Raw genomic sequence first — 26400 nt, forward strand, 5'->3', positions numbered from 1 at the left:
AAGAGATAATTGGCACCAACCAATTTTCCCTAAAAGCAAGTCAAGGCAAATTATTCTCATTTCCTTTTGCATTAAGTTTTTAGGTTTGTAGATTATAGGAATATTTTATTTAGGAAATTATTTGGGAAAATCTCTCAGGTGGTCCTTGTGAACAAGGTATCACACAGAATGTAAAACTTCATAAAGAATACTGACTACTTGTAAGGAAATTTTTCAAGGGAATCTGAGAGAGTAGCCATTTCTAGCACTCAATATAATTCAGATCAAGTGCACTAACTTCCTAAAGTTGTCACATATGCTTCAGAAGATACTCACAACCAGCCAAATAATTAAGCTGTAAATAATGAGGCTGCCATTAAGCTTGGAATCGTGTGTTTCATACAGTGCAGATTTCCGTGTGTATGACACATGCTCATGAGCACACACGGCTTAAGATTCAGATTCTTTCTACTGATATTGGTCAAGTTCTCAATGGCTGTACTCAGTAATTTTTTTCTTTTAAGGAACATGGCCTTAAAATATCTAATAGATGATCAAATAAATGACAATTCTAACAAGCTGTTGGGTACAAAGATACTGACAAAATCATGTCCCACATGAACTAAAAAAAAAAAAAACTTGATAACTTTGGCAATTGAGTTTTCTAAGTATATAATTAGATATAATATGCCCAGTTTTATGTACATATATACGTATATGTATATGTATATACATACACATATACGTATATATATACATATATTGAATCTTCCATGCAATGAAGATTATGCTTAAAGCATAGGTCTTGGTTAACTTCTAGCTAGAAGACTAGACGTCTCCTCCTGGGTCATTGCATGGAAGATTCAGCCTCCTGAATGGTGATTCTAAGGGAAACACAAAATTAAAAAACTAGGAGTAGAATCATATATTGACAAGTTGCCTTTGAAATATCTGCCTAAGTCTTAAGTGGAAAATATTAAAAAACAAAAGGAAAAGAAAACCAAACACCTCTTTTAGTTCTAAATCTTCCCCTTATTATGACCTTAAAATTATGATTTGCTCTAAATAGATATAATTAAATATTCTGAATGTTCAACTACTTTGGTCTTTAAAATAGTTTCATCGCCAATTCTTATTACAATAAGCTAATGGCTATTTACCTTGATGCCTGATGAACAAAGAAATATAAAAACAATAAAATAAATGCCATGTTAAATAACACTGTCAATAAATAACTACAGTGTGTCTTCCTTTTAAATATGTGGTATCTATTCATTTAACCACTTCTTTCCATAGCATTAAAATAAAGGCGGCCATAAATTAGGTGTTTTCATTACGTTTAATTACTCCCCCGGAGAGCGGATGGTAAAGGTTGTAGGTTAGAGGTATGCATTGTACAGAATGGTGTTTTATGAGGATGAGAAGTTCCCAAGATACCACAAGTGATGATTGGCAGTGTAAGATATGAAGATTTTCTTTTTCTCTTATTTCCTTATGACTCATTAAATCTTGTTTGCTTTTCAAAGGAGGAGGAAGAGGGAAAAGACATTGAAGAAGGCGCTATTGTGAATCCTGGTAGAGACAGTGCTACAAACCAAATCAGGAAAAAGGAACCCCAGATTTCTACCACAACACACTACAATCGCATAGGGACGAAATACAATGAAGCCAAGACTAACCGATCCCCAACAAGAGGAAGTGAATTCTCTGGAAAGGGTGATGTTCCCAACACATCTTTAAATTCCACTTCCCAACCAGTCACTAAATTAGCCACAGAAAAAGATATTTCCTTGACTTCTCAGACTGTGACTGAACTGCCACCTCACACTGTGGAAGGTACTTCAGCCTCTTTAAATGATGGCTCTAAAACTGTTCTTAGATCTCCACATATGAACTTGTCGGGGACTGCAGAATCCTTAAATACAGTTTCTATAACAGAATATGAGGAGGAGAGTTTATTGACCAGTTTCAAGCTTGATACTGGAGCTGAAGATTCTTCAGGCTCCAGTCCCGCAACTTCTGCTATCCCATTCATCTCTGAGAACATATCCCAAGGGTATATATTCTCCTCCGAAAACCCAGAGACAATAACATATGATGTCCTTATACCAGAATCTGCTAGAAATGCTTCCGAAGATTCAACTTCATCAGGTTCAGAAGAATCACTAAAGGATCCTTCTATGGAGGGAAATGTGTGGTTTCCTAGCTCTACAGACGTAACAGCACAGCCCGATGTTGGATCAGGCAGAGAGAGCTTTCTCCAGACTAATTACACTGAGATACGTGTTGATGAATCTGAGAAGACAACCAAGTCCTTTTCTGCACGCCCAGTGATGTCACAGGGTCCCTCAGTTACAGATCTGGAAATGCCACATTATTCTACCTTCGCCTACTTCCCAACTGAGGTAACACCTCATGCTTTTACCCCATCCTCCAGACAACAGGATTTGGTCTCCACGGTCAACGTGGTACACTCGCAGACAACCCAACCGGTATACAATGGTGAGACACCTCTTCAACCTTCCTACAGTAGTGAAGTCTTTCCTCTAGTCACCCCTTTGTTGCTTGACAATCAGATCCTCAACACTACCCCTGCTGCTTCAAGTAGTGATTCGGCCTTGCATGCTACGCCTGTATTTCCCAGTGTCGATGTGTCATTTGAATCCATCCTGTCTTCCTATGATGGTGCACCTTTGCTTCCATTTTCCTCTGCTTCCTTCAGTAGTGAATTGTTTCGCCATCTGCATACAGTTTCTCAAATCCTTCCACAAGTTACTTCAGCTACCGAGAGTGATAAGGTGCCCTTGCATGCTTCTCTGCCAGTGGCTGGGGGTGATTTGCTATTAGAGCCCAGCCTTGCTCAGTATTCTGATGTGCTGTCCACTACTCATGCTGCTTCAGAGACGCTGGAATTTGGTAGTGAATCTGGTGTTCTTTATAAAACGCTTATGTTTTCTCAAGTTGAACCACCCAGCAGTGATGCCATGATGCATGCACGTTCTTCAGGGCCTGAACCTTCTTATGCCTTGTCTGATAATGAGGGCTCCCAACACATCTTCACTGTTTCTTACAGTTCTGCAATACCTGTGCATGATTCTGTGGGTGTAACTTATCAGGGTTCCTTATTTAGCGGCCCTAGCCATATACCAATACCTAAGTCTTCGTTAATAACCCCAACTGCATCATTACTGCAGCCTACTCATGCCCTCTCTGGTGATGGGGAATGGTCTGGAGCCTCTTCTGATAGTGAATTTCTTTTACCTGACACAGATGGGCTGACAGCCCTTAACATTTCTTCACCTGTTTCTGTAGCTGAATTTACATATACAACATCTGTGTTTGGTGATGATAATAAGGCGCTTTCTAAAAGTGAAATAATATATGGAAATGAGACTGAACTGCAAATTCCTTCTTTCAATGAGATGGTTTACCCTTCTGAAAGCACAGTCATGCCCAACATGTATGATAATGTAAATAAGTTGAATGCATCTTTACAAGAAACCTCTGTTTCCATTTCTAGCACCAAGGGCATGTTTCCAGGGTCCCTTGCTCATACCACCACTAAGGTTTTTGATCATGAGATTAGTCAAGTTCCAGAAAATAACTTTTCAGTTCAACCTACACATACTGTCTCTCAAGCATCTGGTGACACTTCGCTTAAACCTGTGCTTAGTGCAAACTCAGAGCCAGCATCCTCTGACCCTGCTTCTAGTGAAATGTTATCTCCTTCAACTCAGATCTTATTTTATGAGACCTCAGCTTCTTTTAGTACTGAAGTATTGCTACAACCTTCCTTTCAGGCTTCTGATGTTGACACCTTGCTTAAAACTGTTCTTCCAGCTGTGCCTAGTGATCCAATATTGGTTGAAACCCCCAAAGTTGATAAAATTAATTCTACAATGTTGCATCTCATTGTATCAAATTCTGCTTCAAGTGAAAACATGCTGCATTCTACATCTGTACCAGTTTTTGATGTGTCGCCTACTTCTCATATGCACTCTGCTTCACTTCAAGGTTTGACCATTTCCTATGCAAATGAGAAATATGAACCAGTTTTGTTAAAAAGTGAAAGTTCCCACCAAGTGGTACCTTCTTTGTACAGTAATGATGAGTTGTTCCAAACGGCCAATTTGGAGATTAACCAGGCCCATCCCCCAAAAGGAAGGCATGTATTTGCTACACCTGTTTTATCAATTGATGAACCATTAAATACACTAATAAATAAGCTTATACATTCCGATGAAATTTTAACCTCCACCAAAAGTTCTGTTACTGGTAAGGTATTTGCTGGTATTCCAACAGTTGCTTCTGATACATTTGTATCTACTGATCATTCTGTTCCTATAGGAAATGGGCATGTTGCCATTACAGCTGTTTCTCCCAACAGAGATGGTTCTGTAACCTCAACAAAGTTGCTGTTTCCTTCTAAGGCAACTTCTGAGCTGAGTCATAGTGCCAAATCTGGTGCCGGTTTAGTGGGTGGTGGTGAAGATGGTGACACTGATGATGATGATGGTGATGATGATGATGACAGAGATAGTGATGGCTTATCCATTCATAAGTGTATGTCATGCTCATCCTATAGAGAATCACAGGAAAAGGTAATGAATGATTCAGACACCCACGAAAACAGTCTTATGGATCAGAATAATCCAATCTCATATTCACTATCTGAGAATTCTGAAGAAGATAATAGAGTCACAAGTGTATCCTCAGACAGTCAAACTGGTATGGACAGAAGTCCTGGTAAATCACCATCAGCAAATGGGCTATCCCAAAAGCACAATGATGGAAAAGAGGAAAATGACATTCAGACTGGTAGTGCTCTGCTTCCTCTCAGCCCTGAATCTAAAGCATGGGCAGTTCTGACAAGTGATGAAGAAAGTGGATCAGGGCAAGGTACCTCAGATAGCCTTAATGAGAATGAGACTTCCACAGATTTCAGTTTTGCAGACACTAATGAAAAAGATGCTGAAGGGATCCTGGCAGCAGGTGACTCAGAAATAACTCCTGGATTCCCACAGTCCCCAACACCATCTGTTACTAGCGAGAACTCAGAAGTGTTCCACGTTTCAGAGGCAGGTTAGTTACGGATCAGAAGGACAGATTGAGGTGTGGTGGTTTGCTTGCTCTAAAAGTAAAACGAAAATTATAGAAAGATAGAAATTTGGTAAAATGGTACATCATCATTTTTAAAATCAAAACATTCAACAAATCAGTCTCCAGTTTCTGCAGTATAATTTTATTTATTATTTCAAACAATTATTTAACACATTTTGGTTTTTAATTTAATTCTCTCCAAAATAGACAAAACAATTTTTATTTATTGTCAATATTTCATACTCTACAGGATGCCTTTTATGGGTGGGGGCAATTCTGTTTGCATAATACATTTTTAGTACACTGCGTTTAAAACAAGATCAGAGTATGCTATTTTAGATGATTTTAATTTTCATACTTTTGTTCTAAAATAAGTTGTAAACTAATTCTATTTAATTATAACATGAATTATTAAATCTGAGAGTAATGTGACATAAGCACTTCTCTCTGACACACCCCTGTAGAAAGGAATTAGTTAATTTTCACATTCATATCAGCTTGGGGAGCTTTATTTATTATTATTATTTAATTAATTAATTAATTAATTTTGAGATGGAGTCTCGCTCTGTCGCCCAGGCTGGAGTGCAGTGGCGCAATCTCGGCTTACTACAAGCTCCGCCTCCCAGGTTCACACCATTCTCCTGCCTCAGCCTCCCGAGTAGCTGAGACTACAGGCGCCCACCACCACGCCAGGCTAATTTTGTGTATTTTTAGTAAAGACGGGGTTTCACCATGTTAGCCAGGATGGTCTTGATCTCCTGACCTCGTGATCCACCCGCCTCGGCCTCCCAAAGTGTTGGGATTACAGGCGTGAGCCACTGCACCAGGCCAGGGAGGTATTTATTTATTTATTTATTTATTTATTTTTTAAGTTTTAGTACTAAGTTTTGAGAGTTAATAATGAAGTTAAAAAAATTTTTAATTTTTTTTGTCTTTCTTTATCTTAATGTTGCCTAAAGAGGGCAGTGTAAACCATCAAAATACATTTTACTTTATGCCTGCTGTTACACACTTTTTTAAGTTAAATAATGGGCATTAATCTGTACAGTATGTATAGGTATTGTATCACAAGATGTAAAACACTAAACATTTTTCTGTAGAAATGAATTTCATTTGTGAATGTATTTTATGCAAATTAGCTTACTGACCAGATGTTTCTTAGAGCAGATTATGTGCAGTGTTTATAATACAGATGTCTGCTTTAAATGCCAATGGAAAGAAGAGGGAAGTTCAATTCTATTAAGTATAGAAAAGTAATACTTTCATTGAATTGGTCATAAGAATTTTATAATTTGCTTTTATTAAATGTGAACGTATCTTAAAGTTTAATAATGAAACTATTTAAATCTTAACATCAAGTTAAATGATAGGCTAATGTAACAAAATGCACTCATTGTATAAAAGTGAATATTTGTAATCCAGAACATAGACATCAGTCTCATTAGAATATTTTTCCTCTTTGCGATTTCATCTTTTTAATTAGTTGTATATTTTTTCTTCAGTGCAGCAGCAATTAAAAGTTTGTACATTTTGATAGAAAACTTTTTCTGTATTCTGAATTGATACCTATTTAACATTGCATTTTAAACACTTAAATGCTGATATGTGAGAATGAATAATGAATCCATAGGTCACTATAGTCATTAGTGCTGTCATATATATGAACTGTTATCTGTTCTCAATTATAGTAGCTGCTTTTTAGTGTTCATTAGATTTATGTTAAAAGAAAATATCAGGAATCCATCTATCTGTCTTACCAGGTAGTGACATTGATACGTTCTTGCTAGACTATACTATTATAGAAGGATATATATAATGAGATGCTAAACCGAAAATTATTGACTAAAGCTTAGCAAGTTTCTCTTCAGTGCACGAATTAGTTTTATTTAATTATCAAGAGTATGTTCTCCCACTAATTAGGATAAAACAATATGAATATGACATCCAACATTATCAAGTAACATAATTAGTGAAGTAAATAAGATCAAACAAGATTAGGGGAAAATTCTGGCCTATTTTAAAAACTGTATCTATAAAATCATATGTAATCTGTCTTATCCAATAATTGAATATATCCCTTTATCAAATGCATGCAGACTAGCTCTGAAACTTAAGATTTTATGGTGTATTTCTAGAATGCAGAACAATTTACAGGATGTGTTCTTTAAAATACTATAGATAAGGCAAATATTAGTATCCACAATTTATAAATGAGTACACTGACACCCAAAGATACTAGATTATTTGATCCAGGTCACATGAGTAAATACAAAACTGAGCCTGGAAATGTCTATCTCTTAAAGATTATGCTTTCATGTTAGGGGCCAATTAAATAAATGTAATGCTTAAATTGTAATACCAAAATTATACTATCTTATTCTCAAAACATCTTTTAAAATGTTAATCTTAGTTTTTTATTTCTTAATTACCTATTAATTAAATATTTTAATTTAGGTAACTCATATATACTACTGAGCCATCTCAAGGAGATATTTTAGTCTCAAATAAATAAAAATAAAATCAGTAAAATTAATTCCTCATTATAGTACACAAAGCAACCAACTGATTGTCTGTGCTTTCATATGATATCCTATTTTGTGTAAAAGAGCTAGGTTTCATGCCATAGTTTGATCATTCTGACTCCTTAATTAAAGGATTTAAGATCAAATATCCCAGAGCACTTTTGAGAAAAGTTTATACACAAGACTATATGTGTGTGCATGTGTGTATACAGTGTCTGTATATAAATATGTGTATATGGTATATTTACATATATAATGCATTATATATCTTATATATATGACATATATGATAGGACATATCTCATATATATGTATGCTATACATATATAAATGAAATATGTAATTATATATATATATACCCATATACATGTTGCTTTGAAAATTTGTGGCCATTGAAGACCTGCATAATTTTATAAGCTTACTTCGTACATATATTAATCTACATCACTGGTTCTCAAACTTTAACATAGATCAAAATCAACTGGAGGACTTGTCAAAACACAAATTGCTGACCCTTACACACAGAGTTTCTGGTTCAGAAGATTTGGTATGGTTTGAGCGAAGCCTAAAATTTGCATTTCTAAGTTATGATGATGTTGATGCTGCTATTCTGGGGATCAAACGTCAAGAAAATCTGATATAGATAATAATATTAACCACCATTTATACTAAATGAGGTACCAAGGACTTTGCTAAGTGAATGTTTTCATTTATTACTGACACACTTACTTTCCATCTAGGTAACAATAGTTACAATAGAAAAAACTGTGAAGACAACCATGTATAAAATAAGATGTTTTTCTAAATTTTATAAGGAAATGCTCATTGCATTCATTCACCATCAGGTTATTTAGGTGACTAGATGATTCTAAATGAGTCTCCACAAAATAATGGCCAGAGCTTAGGATTAACATTTTAAAAAATGGAGTCTTGGGTTTTTCTTACAAGAATATTAGCTACAACTCAGGGCTGAGTTGGCTTAGAACATTTTCACTTTTTATACAGTTTTATGATTTTTAATCACACCTTTGAATTCCATTTTTCCTAGTAAATGCATTTATAGTTATAAGACCAAACATCTTGGGAAGTGTGTGTGCCATTTATATTCCTGTGATACATTACATTTATTTATTTATTTATTTATTTATTTATTTATTTATTTATTTATTTTGAGATAGAGTCTCACTCCGTTGCCCAGGCTGTAGTGCAGTGGCGTGATCTCAGCTCACTGCAACCTCTACTTCCCGGGTTCAGGCCATTCTCCTGACTCAGCTTCCCAAGTAGCTGGGATTACAAGTGTGCGCCACCACGCCTGGCTAATTTTTGTATTTTTTATTTTTTTTAGTAGAGATGGGGTTTCACCATGTTGGCCAGGCTGGTCTTCAACTCCTGACCTCAAGTGATCCGCCTGCCTCAGCCTCTCAAAGTGCTGGGATTACAGGCGTGAGCCACCACACCCAGCCTGATACATTCCCTTTATTAGTGGATTAAATTCCTGGCCCTTTCTGCTATCACCCTTGATCAACAGAAGAAAGCTATTATTTTAAATCTTAAGTTCTCTCCAATTAGATATATTTTAATGCTATATATGTGCACTTATATTAGTCTCAATTTTCTTAAATACATATTTAAGTTAAGTTTCTCTGTCTCCTATTACTTAAGCATCAGAAGTGCCAAGTGCATAAGAAGGCATGTAGATTTTGATGGGAAACTCAAATGTGGTTCTTTCAGAATGTCTGCAGGTAGATATAAGGGCTTTTTGTAGCACTGTTAGCATGCTGTAATGTTAGAAACCGTTCTCATGCTCAATCATCTTGGTTTCCCACTGAACACACCTCAAAGCAAAGAGGAAGGATTGTTATTGGCCACAAACACTCACTGTTCTGAAACTCTTTTTTTAATAACTTGGAAGGTAATCTCTAGTTAAAGTGATTTTCAAAGCGCTAGTACAGTAATGTACCTGACTGGCCCCCAAAATAATCATGTGTCATCTTTTAAAATTAACTCAAGGACCAAATTCGGACTTTTAATTATTTACACTTGCATATTTCAGAAGAATTTCTTAGATCTACATATTCCTCCAATTCACCTGAAATTGCATTTTTATTTTTTCATAGAATAAAACAATGGGTAAGAAGAACATTCAAAATAACATTTAAAACCAATCTATATTTAAAATTGAAATAGATTACTGGATTGAAAGGTTATCCTAATATAAGAAGAGTTATCCCAAGATTTTTTTCTTCATGAAATTATTAATTGCTTCTAACTATTTACCTAATGCAGGGTTAAAAATAATCCTATTTAAATTTATTTTAGAAAATTATATATGGTGATTCAGTAATTAGCGCTGTTTTTCCTGACCATTCTATTTTAAAACAGTAGTGATTTTTAAATTACACTACTTTGATTTTTCTTATTTAACAAGGCTTTTCAAGGCAATATTATGCTTACCTGTTGCCAAGGCACCCCTATCTGGGTGCCAATCTCTGCTGGGATGTTGTAGTTCTTCTTGTCTAATAGCCTGCCTTACATTTTAAACTTTGTTTTAATTAAATTGGCTTATAATTGTAGACATTCTTTGCATCAAAGAGTCAAAATTTTAAAGGTAAGTAACAGCAATGAAGGTTGCAATTAATCAGTTGAAAAATGCTGTGACTTTTCCTTCACCTTAAATATCAATTCTCTCAATTTTCTCCGACTACAGAGGCCAGTAATAGTAGCCATGAGTCTCGTATTGGTCTAGCTGAGGGGTTGGAATCCGAGAAGAAGGCAGTTATACCCCTTGTGATCGTGTCAGCCCTGACTTTTATCTGTCTAGTGGTTCTTGTGGGTATTCTCATCTACTGGAGGTAAGTTGAGTATTTGTTTTGGAAAATTTAATTCATAAAACTCAGATTTTGCCCATATTTCATCTGAAAGGTCTTCAAAGCATATTCAAAATGTATTTTACCTGAGAACTGCCATTAATTTATTCAAGGTAAATTTGTGAATCCAAAGGCACAATAATGAAGGAGTTAATTGTTCTTCATACATCAATTAAAGATAAAATGGAGAAACTTTTACCTGTTACTATTTAACACAGTATTTTGACAGTTGTACTTCCATGTTAATCTAATTAATAGATATCATCATAGCATTTAACATAAGTCTAAGCTTCTCATTAGTTGTTATAATTCCAAAAATTAAGAAAACATTTTTTATATAATACTAAGTATTGTTTTTCAATGACAGAAGAGTTTGTACAAGATGTGTATTAACTGCACATACTGATAAAAATGATAACCTGTGCATAAAAGTAAAATCAAGCAATTAAACTATAAATATAATTAGAGACTACAGCTAATGACTATCTTAAGATGCACAGGCATTTAAGATACATATAATTTGCTTTGGGGATGAAATATAGCTTCGCTGTCAATAATCTATTAAGTCCCTAAAGACAAGAATAATTGTACCCATCATAAAATTTCCATCCTGTGGAAAGCAGAACACACAGCAAATTAGTGTATTTATGAGGAACATAGGTCAGTATAACTGTGTCTGTTAGAAAACAAAGACTTTATGATGATATAAGGAATCATATGTGTAAACCAAGAAAGGGCATAGCATAGTACTTTTATAAAGTATAGCATACTTTTATTTTAAAAAAGAATTTTGTTCAGAAGATACATAATTTTTTTGTTTAGCAGCATCATTCTGTAACTTTGTATCAGCACTCTTTATGTGTTCTCTCAAAATATATTCTCGTGGTTTTTTCTGAAATATTTACCATTGTTATTGATTGTTTCCCACATACCTAGTACTGTGTTAACCATCAGGAAATATCAAAAATGAACAAATGAATGAAAAAAGAGTCAGTGATTTGAAGAAATATATGCTTATTGAGGGGGAAGAATTTGTTATAAAAATGTATAAAATATTACACAAAAGTGTATGCATAGCAGTTGAAATCTAGTGCTAAAAGTAGTCAGAGAACAAAGAAGCTTGGTAGGCCAGAATGCTCAGGGCAAGTGTAAACTAAAATGTAGGACTCAAGCTCTGTGGGAGTCAGAAAGGAAAGGAAAAGGGCATTCCAGGCAGGGACACAGCAGGTGCAAAGATCGGGAAGTAGAAATAAGCTGTCTTTTGAGTAAAAGCTATTGGATGTTTCGGACACAGTGAGGTCTGGAGCATGTATTAATAGTTGCATGTAGTTGGACATTGGTTGGCTAGGGTAGAATGTCTTCATGATCAACTGTATTTCATATCTGACTTCCTTTACTAGAACAGAGTAGACTGCACACTATGGAGAACAGATCATGCTTTTGTTACCCTACATGGGTCAGGAGTCTATTTTGTTATAACAAGAAACAAACAAACCTGGTTTCTTTGGTCTGTATCCCGGTGATTCCAATAATTGCCAAAGATTCTTTTTTTTTTTTTTTTTTTTGCTAAAGGTTTCATGCTTAGCAGAGTGCTTTGAACATAATCCATAATCCATAAATGTGTGTTCAACAAAAATAAATATTGCTTTTCTCCCCGTTCCCCACTGAACTTGTTGACCAAATTTTTTACCACATTGATATGTGTATTCAGATTACAGGTTTCCATCTAATCTGATTTTCCCTACCAAACTACCTTTTTAATTAATGGGAGTCAGTGTTAAGAATTGAAAATAAGATGGAGAATATGACCAATTCTGCTTCATAGTAAATAGTGCTAGTACAAAGTTCCAATAAAGATGTCAGATGGTTTATAATTATAAGATTGAAATTCGTTTCTTAATCTGTGTTACTTTTCAAGTATATTTTCTGAAAATTTGGAAATCAGTATCTTATTTAATACAATTTGATATTTCATGGAAAATTAAAATTTGGAGAGGTTTCTATCTTCTATTAATAATGTGTCATTTCATCTGCATTATATGGGGAAAAGATAAAATTACCAGTCAAAAATATATTAATTTGACCTTCAATAAGATATTTCTTTTTTCTTCACAAATAACACTTTAGGTACCTTGAATGCAGAGTGTCATAGTGTAAAATATATATGAGTATTTTGGCCAGGCACAGTGGCTCACACCTGTAATCCCAGCAATTTGCAAAGGTGAAGTAAGTAGATCACTTGAGGCCATGAGTTTGAGACCAGCCCAGGCAACATAGTGAGACCTCCATCTCTACAAAAACAATAAAAATAAACAATTTAGCTGGGCATGGTAGGGCATGTCATACTCCTAGCTTCCCAGGAGGCTGAGGCTGGAGGATCACTTGAGCCCAGGAGTCAAGGTTACAGTGAGCTGTGATTATGCCACTGCACACCAGCCTGGGCGACAAAGTAAGACACTGTCTCAAAAAAAAAATCACTTTGATGGTTTTATGTATATGTTTTATATCTATTAAATGTTCTGATAAAAATTGTCAATCTTTACTTATTTTGAAATGTTAAGTAGTGTTAGATATCTGACCTACTAACATCTGTCTGAAGTTAATTCACTAAAAAATATAAATTTTCATATCATTATATGCTAGGGGTATTATGTGCTGAATCACAAAATGATAGTTTTAGTTCATTCTTCAAGGTTTATGTGAATTATTCAAATTCCAGTGAAGCTACATTTGTAAACAATATGATTTCACTAGCCAATATATAAACATTTTAGACCTTTGTAAAAGCTACAGCTTGAGAAAAGGTTTAAAAATCTAATGTCGTACCAATAACAGTCCTAATGGTAATGAAGTCCTTAAGAATTTTTCCAAGTTTATATATTTAAACTTTTTTAAACAGCTTAATTAGGTAATATTAAAATATCATAAAACTCACCTTTTTAAAGTGTATGATTCAATGGTTTTTAAAGTGTTCTACTATTTCCATAATGACTAATGATGTTAAGTGTTTTTTCATGTGCTTTTTGGACAGTTGTATATCTTTTTGATAAATGTGTATTCAAATCCTTTGCTGCCTATTTTTTAATTTGGTTATTTGTCTTTCTATTATTGAGTTGTGGTTTTGTTGTTTGTTTGTTTTGTTTTAAGGAGCAGAGAGTTTAATAGGTAAGAAAGATGGGAGAAGGCAGAAGGAAGAAGCTCCCCGTACAGAGACAGAGGGAGGGGGCCTCCAAAGCTGAAAGAGGAGAACCTGAGTTGTGTGTTTTTATATATTCTAGATACAAGTCCCTTATCAGATATCTGATTTGCAATTATTTTCTCCCATTCCGTGAGTTATCGTCTCACTTTCATGATGGTATCTTTTTTAAAGTAGAAAAGTTTTTAATTTTGATGAGGCCAAATTCATCTATTTTTTCTCTTATTGCTTGCACCTTCAGTATCATATCTAAGAAGGCATTGCCTAACCCAGCACCACATTGATTTACTCCTAGATTTTTGTCTAAGAATTTAACAAAATTAAAGGACTCATGCTTCCCAGTTACAAAACTTTAATTGAAAGCTACAGGAATCAAGAGAGTCTGGTACTGCCATAAGAATAGACATATAGATCAATGGAATCGAACTGAGAACCCAGAAATCTTATGTTTACGATCAATGGATTTTAGACAAGGATCCAAAGACTTTTCAATGGGCAAAGAATAGTCCTTCCAACAGATGGTGCTAGGACAATTGAATATTCACATACAAATTGAACCTTTTTCTAACACTATACACAAAAATGAACTCATAAGGGACCATAGACATCAGTGTAAGAACTATAAAATTCTTAGAAGAAAATATTTAAGTATGTTTCTAACCTATTTTAATGAGAAATTAATCTCAAAGTTTTATAATAAATCTGCTATTTTGCCTAATTTACCTAACTCAAAATATTCCCCTTATTTTTTATATAAACTTTCAGAGGAAGCAGATTTTAGCCAAAAGACAGAACAAATTCAAAGTGAGAAAATCCAGATCTCTTTCCTAGTTCTGCCCGGCATTTGCTATATGGCCTTGGGCATGTCAATTACCCACCTAGGACTTGGTTTCTCCTGTTTACCATTTGGGTAGGTTCACTAGATCATCTTTAAGATTGTAGCCAGCGAGGCATGGTGGCTCATGCCTGCAATCCCAGAACTTTGGAATTTATATATATATATAATTTTATATATAATTATATATATTATATATATAATTTTATATATAATTATATATATTATATATAATTATATATAATATATATAATATATAATTATATATAATATATATAATATATAATTATATATATATAATATATAATTTTATATATAATTATATATCATATATAATTTTTTATATAATTATATATTATATATAATTTTATATATAATTATATATATTATATATATAAAATTAGCTGGGCGTGGTGTCACATGCCTGTAATCTGAGCTACTTGGGAGGCTGAGGCAGGAGAGTCACTTGAACCTGGGAGGCGGAGGTTGTGGTAAGCCAAGATCACGCCATTGCACTCCAGCCTGGGCAACAGGAGCGAAACTCTGTCTCGGAAAAAAAAAAAAAACAAGATTGTAGCCAGACCCAGGAATGGAATAATACACATTTCTAGGTTTTCATTATAAATACTGTGATGAAAAGGCGTAAATCAAATAATCAGATTACCATTGATTGATAGGACCTATGTCTACAAGTTTAAGGCAGTCATCACTTTTTTCATCATGCCTGATGGATAATTAGCAGGTGACGTAGTTATCAACACTTAGCACATAGACGTGAAGACATTCACTGCTTATACTGAACAGATGGACTACAGATACTGAATCTTGTCATACATTAAATAATATGCCTTGAAATCATTTTCCAGATGTTTTATGGTATAATTTACATGGGCCATACCATAAGTTTCTAAGATGCAAAAATGACTTCAACAGGGAAGATTTTCAAAAGTTTTTTTTTTTTTTTAAGGCAAATTTTTGAAAGCTTTTTTAAGAGTTGGAACCTAAAGAGTACCAAAGGTATACCCAACCAAATGGCACACTATCAAAAGCAATATAGAAAAGGACTTCACATAAACACAATTGTTTTGGCTGGGGGTAGGGAGAAGAAAAGCAATATGAATTCTCTCTTGATCTTAAACTTGAATTTGTGGGTCATTGAAGATGTCTACTAACCCAGAATGGAGGTCTTCTGGTACCAGATTGCCTTTTAAGTGTAGTGTCACATGCTATATAAAACTGCACTACAAAGTATACCTAACCAATATGCAAATGACCTTCATCCATAATTCAGCCTATACTATTTTAATTTTTTTTTTTTTTACTTACAAGTTTTTTGGTATTATTTATAAGGTCCTTTAGGGAAATTGATGCCAAATAGTGTTATTGGGCTACTTATTATCTAGAACCAACAAAGATTTGATTACAGATTTGTTTATTTGTTTATGACAAGAGTAGAATTGGTGTTTACCCACAATACTGTGAACACTAGCAACATATTCAACCTCAATGGCAACATGTTTTAATTTACCATTTTATATTCTATGAGATGCTGCCTTCTTCCCATTCAGTCATAGTTATTGGTACATCCTCTATCCATCCGTCTGCCCATCCAGCCACCCACTCATCCATCCTTCTCTACCTATATATCTTATCTCTCCCTCCAAAATGTTTTGAGATTTCAAGTTATCCCAATTGAGGCTAAGGTAGGTAAGGGAATCCAGGATGCAGCTGAACAACATATGATTGGTGGGATTTACTTGCTATTAGAAATCCATCTAATCATTCAACAAATATTGAACACCTATTCTACTCCTGGCACAGTATTAAGAGTTGGGTTTACATAAAATCAAGAGATATGGCCCCATCTTTTAAAAATGTAATAAAGATATAAGCACAAAACAAATATAATACAAAATAATTACACTAACCACCAATTAAGAAAAATACTTAAAATAAATAATGTACAATAATGTCCAGGAAATGATGATTACTCTTAGATTGATTAGGTGTGTTTTTCAAAACAGTCTTTTCTTTTTTTTTTTTTTTTTTTTGAGACAGAGTTTCACTGCTGTTGCCCAGGCCGGAGTGCAATGGTGCGATCTCAGCTCACCGCAACCTCCACCTCCCTGGTTCAAGCAATTCTTCTGCCTCAGCCTCTTGAGTAGCTTGGATTACAGGCATGTGCCACCACGCCCGGCTAATTTTTTGTATTTTTAGTAGAGACAGGGTTTCTCCATGTTGGTCAGACTGGTCTTGAACTCCCGACCTCTGGTGATCTGCCTGCCTAGGCCTCCCAAAGTGCTGGGATTACAGGTGTGAGCCACCACGCCCAGCCAAAACAGTCTTTATGTAGGCTTTTGTGAATAGAAATTTGGGTTAGGTGCAGTGGAAAAGGAGAAGCTGTGGTGCTAAAGGCTGCTTAGGAAATGAAAGGCCATTTCACAGAGAAGATAACCTCTGAGCTGTCTTGAAAGAAGACAGTGTTTGTCTGGCATATTGGCCAGTGAGATATTTTGGTTAGACGTAGAGGAATGTTTAAAGCAGAATAGATAAATACTGAGTCAGGAGAGAAAAGGCAGATTTATTTATCTACAATGTGATTATATTGTTAGAATATAAACTTCAATAAGAAAAGTCTAACAGGGTGTGGACCACAGACAGGTAGGGTTTAAGTATTGAAAAGCCTTGGATATTATAATCTAAATATCTGTAAAATACATAACTAGAATATATGGGCAAAAGTAAAAGGGAGATAGATATGAATCCATTAGAGCTGTTAACAGTGGATCAAGAAGACCTGTTCTTTGAGTACCATTTGTAAATACTTAGAAGGGAATGAGTTTTGAGTTAGTAGAAGAAAAAATAAAATCTAGGAAATAAGGAGGATTCAAAAGGAGTGATCTCCTTCTCACTGAAGGTATTCAAACTGGACCTTCTTAACCATAGGTTAGAGATGCTGTTGAAGGGATTCTTGTATCAGCTGTGATACTGCACTAGCTTTTTAAAGGCATTTTACAACGTTAAGATTCGTTGAAATATTTTTTAAAACATTTCACCAGCTTGTGTAACTATATTTTGGAGAAATCAAAGGGATTTTAATTCTGTGATCTTAAAAGCACGTATCAAGTCCAGTGTTTCCACATCAATATGTCAGAATATGCTCCATTCACAGTTGCACAGATAAGCCAAACTTTCTGTATAGTTTCTGTCACAATCTGGTTTCAATTCTGCTCATGTGGGCCTTCTGTAGGATAGTTTCTGTGGCCCTCATGTCTCTCATTCCTCATCAGTCTGCCATACTCTCCATTTTCCAGGATATTAACCTAGTTAGGAGGGTCCCTTTGACACTTGTTTCTGTATCCACTCACCTTTCTCTTATTCGACCTGCTCTCTCTTGAAGATATTTCTGTGTTCTCTCAATATATCTTCTCTCAGGTGTGATTATCAAAGGCTTATACTACCACAGTAGATGACTAATTTTGCTATGTACGTCATTGCTTTAAATTTTTTGTTTATTTGCTTTTGACATTAAGGTTATAAGTAAACTATATAATTTTACACCACTCCTACTTATAGAAGTTCATTCATCAGAGAAATGCTTCGGGGTTACCTCCAACATGACACACATGCTCCCGAGCAATAAAGACTCACACTGCATTGATTGAGACAAAGTAGTTTGCCTTGTGGGGCTTATATTCTGATAAGAAGAGACCAATTATAAACATATAAAACAAATAAAAACATAATAGTATTTCAAATAGTGATGTGCCACAGAGCAGACAAAAAGGCAAAGAGTAGTGACTTAGTGAGATAGCCTGACACTTAGCTGTCATGATCAGTGGAAAACTCGGAGCGGCATTTGGGCCAATGCAAAAGTGATGGGAAGGAGGCAGGAAGCCAGGGGGAATGGCAAGAGTCAAGGCCCTGAAAAGCTACTGACAGGGCTTCTTCAGAGGTGAAGGAGAGGACCAGTGTGGGCTGGATCCTGGTGGGTGAGGGAGAGAGTTGCAGGAAAGGAAGCTACTGAAGTAGGTTGGGGGCCAGGTCAGGGATTAAAAAGGTCTTAAAGCCCTTGCTAACATAACTGAATGTAATTCTAATTGCAGTGAGAAGCCATTCAAGAATTTTATCTAAAGGAACTAATTTACTAGAAAAAAATAAAGATTTAGGTGTGTCACTATATAAGAACAAATGTTACATTAAAACTCATTAGGATAAATGCCTTGTAGCTTGAAGGTTTAGATGGAAAGTGAGATTGTCGTTTTCAGTCAAACAGAACTCAAGTGTTTCAATTTAACCACTCATGAATATTGCTCCAAATAAATTAAATGACCTACATCAAAGAGTGTCATTAGCAGTTTTAATTATCCAATTTTTAAAATTAAAGATGGTTGGCTTTACTTTATAGCAGTAGTTGGTTCTTTGCTCTTGTCGATAGTTTGTGGTGTGCTCTTACCAGATGCTACTCTTACTATCCGAATGAAAATAGATTCAGGTGACATTGTAGATCATAGCTGTCACTGAATCTGAATATATTCATTCTCGAAACCCTCATCAACAAGGCTAGCATCTGTTGGGAAGAAAATCACCCCTATTTTTGGTTGTATGCTCATTATTTTCTCATTTAAGTTCTGTCACTCCTGCATTATTACAGCATGAAGCCACTTTCTTTTTTCATCAAAATGTTACCACTGTGTAGTTTCATTTCTACATAGTTCATAGTTCATTTCTATGTACTATGGACTGTGTAGGTAATTTCTACATAGTTCATTTCTACATAGCTTGCTGCTTTTTGCTAGCAGCTGTATATGCTAAGAAGAACATAGTCATTTAAATGTTGAGTGAAAATAGCTTTGGACATTATTTCTTTTCTTCTCTGGCTCTATCCAAGATGGCAGGACATTTTGGGTATTATAGCCACAATGGAAGAATATGTAGGGCATTGAGGTTTCCTGTATTAACAAAGTATCACTTTGAACCCAGCTACAACTTCAAATTCTGTCTGTGCTTTTAGCATGCCTGATATCTACTTGCTCTTCTGCATCTGCTACAGGTAAAACTGAGATAAATTTTATAATTTAATATCTTGTGACTTGTTAAAATGTATGTAGATCCAGCAATCCCTCTTCTGGGTATATACCTGCTTTTGTTTTAATTCTGGAGATTTCTATTAAAATTTTCAAGCAGCTCAGAAATTGTCTTATTATCCATAGCAACTAGTAGTATAAATTGTGTTCTTTTATTTCCAGGAAATGCTTCCAGACTGCACACTTTTACTTAGAGGACAGTACATCCCCTAGAGTTATATCCACACCTCCAACACCTATCTTTCCAATTTCAGGTAATGGCTTAAAGTGTGACCATGAGTAGCTGGTAGATGTTGAACAAAAAGCACAATGTTGAAAGGTTTGTTTTTATTGGGACACTATGCAAATTGCTATAATGTAGATTAGTAAATTTTTGTGTTGCCCCAAATATTTATTACATTATGTTCCAGGTACTCAGGTTTATATTCTGTCCTCATTAATTTTAAACGTTCTTAATCATACAGATGATATTGCAAAAATAGTTTATAATTGTTCAGGTGTATTATGCTAAAAACATAAACATTTATAGCAATAAAATATTAGTTAAGAATAATGGTGACTTTTACTTATTCCTATTATGTTAATGGAAACCCAAGCAACAAAAGTCAGATTAAGTCAATGCAGAAAATGTGGATGGGAAAAAAATGACAAAAATAAGGATAAAGTCTTGTTCCTTTCTGATTACTTGAGTTTATGTGAGAAAAGGTTTTTTTTTTTTTTTTTAACCTACATTAGAAGAAAAGATCTATAAAATTGTGGTGGTAATAGCAGGAAAAGCCATGAACACAAACAATATATGGTTGCTTGAAATAATCTCTCAAAATGTTGAACAGCTGAATATTTGGGAAGACTTTAGCTATTTTTATCATAATTTATCTGAATAACAGTATTCAAAGGTAGCCAGGGTCATTTTGATAGAGACATCCATTAATCCTAGAGTTTACACTATAAGTAAAATCATAGCCACTCATTTTTAATATAAATTCAAGGGGTGCATGTGCAGGTTTGCTACATGGACATGTTGCATATTCAAGCCACTTATTTAATTAACATTTTATAACATCTTGGATTGAAAAGTGGCAACAAAAAATAGTGGTCTAGAATTGTGTGATCTGGGAAATAGAGGACAATAAAAGGAAAGAGAAGTTAAGAAAGTAGGGATACAAAAGGAGAAATTCATCTATGGGATCATTTCACAGATGGCACTTTTTAAATTCTCTGACTGATGCTCCATATTCCATTGCTAGAGGCTCAAGTTCTACAGGATGTTATCTTCTGAAATCTCATGACTTAAAAAACAGAAAAAAAGACAAACATTTTATTTATATTTTACATTTATATGTTGATGTTTGTTATATGTTTATGTCATATATTATATATATTATTTATATATATTTAACTATGATATTTTCTTTTTGTGCCTTATAAACTTAGGAATTGTGTTTGCTGTTTTTCCTCTTTTGTCAAGTCTGTGTCTTTAAGCACCACTGTTTTATTTGTTTTTCTAGTTTACATTAAAATACTATTATTTTAGTACCACAGTGTCTCATTGCCATATTTAGAATTTTTAGACCAACAGCTCTCAGTTATCTGTTACATTTTGATTTCCTTCACTTCCAAACATGTCTCTTCTGCATACCCCATCAGCATGGGTATGCAGATTAACTAAAATTTTATCCAAAGTCCAACATGGTTTATTTTTAACAAATAAAATAATACAAAATCAGACCTAGTCCAGGAGATCCAAACTCCCCTGTTTTGAGTGTCAAAAGAGTGGTGATCCAAGGGCATCTCCTTATTTCACTTGTTCAGTTCTCAAAGATTCCCTCTTGATCACCTGAATATGCATGTTTTCGTGTAAAAATCAGAAAGCAAAATGAATGTTAGTCTCACTTACTTGCAGACCAATTAATAAAAGAAATTACCAAAATACCTGACTGTCAATAAAAGGTACTAGTCTACTTATGAAAGGAGGTTGGCTGTGCAGGATAACATCAAGGGGTTTGAAGGACATTTACTAGGACTAATGACTTACATGTGACAAATCATTTCTGTTTTCTTATCTAATTATAAAAGCTTCTTCTAAGCAAGATCCTTCTATAAGTGTGAAGGTAGAATTACACCTTTGTCTAGTGTTTCTTAAGCTTGACTGACTAATTCAATTTTAGTATTCAGATCCACTCATCTAAGAGAGAGAACAGATGGATTCCAGTTTTTTTTATCAGCAAATTCTTGGTAACTGAAGCTTTAAAGTATTAGATGGCCTAAATGCTGAACATCTGTTGATATAAATAACTGTTTCTAGTGAAATGTGTTTGATGTTTCCTTGTCAGAGAAATCACTTGTAAAATTGCATACTGTGAACTAGTAATATGTTCAGTCTACGAAAGTCTTTCCAGGAAAAGAAGAAAAAATCAGAACCAGTTAAAATAATTTGGCCCCTTCACAATTAATTAACAGATCCAATGACTTTGTTTACATAGCATATTTTCAAGTTAGAATTCTTGAAATTTTACAGATTAAAACTCCCAAAGGCTTTTGACATTATCCTTAATGAAATTCTCCATATAAATGTTTTCTATTATTTACAGAGAGAAGGAAAAAATGTTTTCAAATGTAAACATCTATTTGACTGTAAGACATTAAACTGTACAGTTTTACAAAACCGAAATTACACTATTTATTATGCTTGGTCCACACTAAAATTGAAACTATATTATTTCTACATTTTTTTCTCAGAATTTACATGCAACATCCAGGCATGTTAAAGAAAGTTGTCCATCAAAAGATGCAGTCCACTGATAAGGAGTGGGGCTATGGTGGTATTTATAAATTAACATTGAAAATAAGTGATTTTATCTTTAGGTATAGACAGAAAAGAGATTGCTGAACAAATCAGATTTCTGAAATACAGGTTTTGATTGATAATAAATGTAGAGAAAATTGGTAATTGTTGCTTAACAATTGAATGCTGAGATTTAGTTAGAATTATACAAATAATTGAAGTTGTTTCAGAAGCTACTTTATAAGTGATAGGTACGTTTATTTCTGTTAAATTATGCTCTCTAACACAATTTTTTTTATTCACGTAGATGATGTTGGAGCAATTCCAATAAAGCACTTTCCAAAGCATGTTGCAGACTTACATGCAAGTAGTGGGTTTACTGAAGAATTTGAGGTATGATTTTAATATGTCTATTTTAAATAATATAGAAAATAGTAAAATTTAAAAGATTCAGCAATAGGCTATTTGTTGACCTAAAGACAGTGCAACCATTTGCACTTCTAGTAAAAATATGAGTTCCATAATTACGTACGTGTTTAGGAGATGTGTTATAGTTACCATATAATTTAGACAATTGGTTTTCTATTTTAAAAGCCAAGTTGTACTGGTGGCAACATAAAAAAAATTGTTCATTTTCTTCCATAAAGTGCAAATCTGTAATATTCTTTTTTAAAATCTGAATTAATAACAATGATTCTTTTTAATTTTCTAAATTATATAAATTATACTAAACTACTAAATGTCATGATTTCCAGCCAAATTACATAAAAATTCTTAACTGTGATTTGTACACCAGTGTTAATGCAAAAGCATTTAGATAACACTTACATTATACCAGGTAAAAATGTATCTTCTTTTCAAGAAAATACGCATTTCTAAAAAAAATTTGAACTTCAAAATCAGTAAGTTTTTTCCAATGATATTCTGTTAAAATACTCTTAGACAGAAAGGCAGAGAAATTTACTGCAAATTTATCATGGCCCACTGAACTATCAGCTAAGTAGATTTTTCAAAATAGAGAGCTGTAAGCACAAAGGTAACAATAAAAACCACAAAAAATAAAAGCTACCCTTTGTGAACACTTTCTTATATGTCAGTGGACTACATGCTTTCACATTCAACTTTCACCCATCTCTGGGAATTACTTGTTATTATTTCTATTTATATTATTGATGAAATCAAACTTCATAGAATTTAATTAACAACTGATAAATAACAGAGTTCCATTCAAACCTAAGTCTGTGATTTAAAAACTCATGTCCTTTCCACTGTAGCTGTAAGCAGGAAGGCTGTCTTCAGCCTCCCCGCTGGCCATTCCCCACTAGAGAGCTTCATATTGCATTTTTGCTTCTCTCTCCCCTAACCCCAGTGGCTCTGCGGACCTCCCTCTTTGAAGTACTTTGAGCTGTGAGCCTAATCACAAAATCCACTCTCTCCTGATTTTCTTTCCCCACTGCACCCAGCAGTTGCTTCCCAGGACTCACACCCATCATTATTTATTGAGGGAGGCAAAATGTTATAGATTAGAAAGCTTTAAGAAATCAAAAGAAAGAGAGGTATGATATGTTTTTACTAATTTAAAAATAATAGAAGCCAATTTATTTAATTCTAAAAGAAATCTAAATCATAGCTACATTGAATAAGAAAGCAGTGTGAGGCAGTACTAAGTAGGGTGGAATAATATAAATAATTACATGTCTAAAACATCAAATTATTTTTTATTATTTTGACAGGCTAGAGGTTATGCATGCTATAGTGTTAACTCAATGTTAATTTCAGTGTTAACTGGTAGAAATTATCAAGCTAACATCCAACAAAATAAGAAAAAATAGACAATTTATAATATAAATTACTGACAACATATACAAATTCATGGTTTTCATAGCTATAAAATCATTTTGAATATTATTAAGCAGTCCAAAATAATTAAATTAATAAAATAACCTCATGTTTTCACTTTTAAAGTTTTTTCTTAATTCTATCTCTTTTAACTCACTGCCTGATTCAAGAAAATTTTACATTAACTGAATAATTAGCTTAGTAACTAATAGTGTTATACCTTTTAAGTGGTTCTTACATCAAATTGCTTTTAATTGTTCAGAATGACTTGCTGCAAAAGAAGCCTTAAAAGGTTATGTGGAGGGAGATTGGGCCATTTGCTGATGAATCAGATTTTTATTTTGGTTATCTACTTTCTCAGAAATTATAAGGCTTTTATTTTATTATATAATACTAAATAATTATAAATTCTAAACATATAGTTAGAAAATATTTCTGAAAGCATATTAACTCATTTTTAATAAAAAAAGGGCAGAAATAAATTTTCTTTACTTACTGAAGTTTGAACAAAAAGAGGTCTACTAATTAAATATTTAGAGTGTTATGCTATCTAAATTTTGTTTCAAAATGATGTAGTGTGTATGATTTTTAAAATTTTTAGGAAATGATTAATGTTTTGATAGCCTTAAATCTGTTACAAACCACCTAATAGGAAGCTGTTTACTTTTTAAAGTAACCCCCCAAAAAATAAAAACAAAAAAGCATATCACTAATTCAGAGTTTCAAATAGTGCTACTATGGTCAAATAAAATAAAATTTGGATATTAGCCAATCTGACTAATATGACAAAATGTATCATGGAATATGTGGTTCCTCTCATCTGCATTTTTAAAATCATCATATTATGACATCACTATCTCCTTTTAAAAGTGTTATGTTTTCTTTTAAAGTTCCAAATTATTAGACATTTTGATTTGCATGCAACTGTTTGAAACATTCTGTTGTGTTAGTATTTGACAAATGTATTTATTGCATGATCATAGTTTTCCATTGTAAACCTAATATGAACGCTTTTTTTTCTCATTTGTCGTGTGCTGTGGAATTTGATTTCTTTACTTTTTTGGCATTCATTCCCTCATTAGACACTGAAAGAGTTTTACCAGGTAAGGCATTATTTCACTGCATTTTCTTTTAGCCAAGAAGTAGTTGTAACTTTTAAAAAATTTCATTTGATAGATTATTTTGTTTGTTTTGTCTTCGTTACTATATTTTAAGGCACGTTGTTTGAAAGAATGTGTGTTAAAATGATTTACATATAATTTTTTACAGGAAGTGCAGAGCTGTACTGTTGACTTAGGTATTACAGCAGACAGCTCCAACCACCCAGACAACAAGCACAAGAATCGATACATAAATATCGTTGCCTGTAAGTATATTCTTAAATCAGCTCTGACTTCAATATCATTGCCATTTTGGTGCCTTTTAAAAGTGTCCTGAAGTCATCTGAGAGCTGACCTTAGTGTGGCTGTTTGGGGCCTTTTTATCAGGGAATAATAAGACTTGTGTTAGATAATATGTAGCATTATATCACTCTGACTTAAATACCTTCTGCAATTAATAACATCTGTTTTATTTAAACAAAACAAACTTAGAATTTTAATCCAATTCTTTCTTTTGTTCTTTCTTTCATAGACTGTACATCTCCCTTGGTGGTTTTTGTCATTGTTTATATGACTTGGTCCTATTTTCACCTAGGATTTGCTTACTCTTATGTGAATTTACCAACCGAATTACATTTTCTTTAAACTTTCTCTTTTTTCTTCTACCTTTACCTGTTTCCTCCCTTTCTTGGCATTCTTCCTGGGGTCTTATAAAGAATTAGTTGGATTCTTTCTTTTAATTCTTTCTTTCTCTTTGTTTTCTTAGCCGTTCTCTCTCCCTTTCTCCTCAATGAGCAGCTATCTGACTTTTTTCATTAGTGCAATTTTACCTAATATTTCTCTATGAAATTATTGTCTTTCTTCTGTCTTCTAGCACTTCTGGTTGCATTTGTTCCCTCTTATTTTTGTTTATATTCCCCTTCATCTCCTAAAATTCATCTTCGTGCTCCCTCCCCACTCCAAAAACAAACAAACAAACAAATAAACATTCTGCTTATACCCTTTCTATATATTCAGTGGCGTGGCCCTTCCTGGCTTCATAGGACCATGGTATTACCAACGAGGTTATTTAAATTCTGGTTTCATTCTA

General features: G+C 33.8%; 1 protein-coding gene across 4 annotated transcripts in view; it reads left to right on the top strand.

The window, feature by feature from the left end:
• PTPRZ1 (protein tyrosine phosphatase receptor type Z1) overlaps positions 1-26400 on the top strand; it is a 190407-nt gene that overhangs the window by 137141 nt on the left and 26866 nt on the right. Inside the window, exons 12-17 of one of the 4 annotated variants that reach the window (XM_001144786.6) lie at positions 1506-5061; positions 10309-10453; positions 19749-19840; positions 22679-22764; positions 25293-25313; positions 25480-25576. In XM_001144786.6, coding sequence (XP_001144786.3) covers positions 1506-5061; positions 10309-10453; positions 19749-19840; positions 22679-22764; positions 25293-25313; positions 25480-25576 — 3997 coding nt within the window. The remainder of the gene's footprint in view (positions 1-1505; positions 5062-10308; positions 10454-19748; positions 19841-22678; positions 22765-25292; positions 25314-25479; positions 25577-26400) is intronic. The other 3 variants (XM_003951116.5, XM_009454089.4, XM_003951117.5) reach the window with 3 other exon arrangements.

Source organism: Pan troglodytes, chromosome 6 (assembly GCF_028858775.2).
Source record: "Pan troglodytes isolate AG18354 chromosome 6, NHGRI_mPanTro3-v2.0_pri, whole genome shotgun sequence".
NCBI classification, from domain to species: domain Eukaryota; kingdom Metazoa; phylum Chordata; class Mammalia; order Primates; family Hominidae; genus Pan; species Pan troglodytes.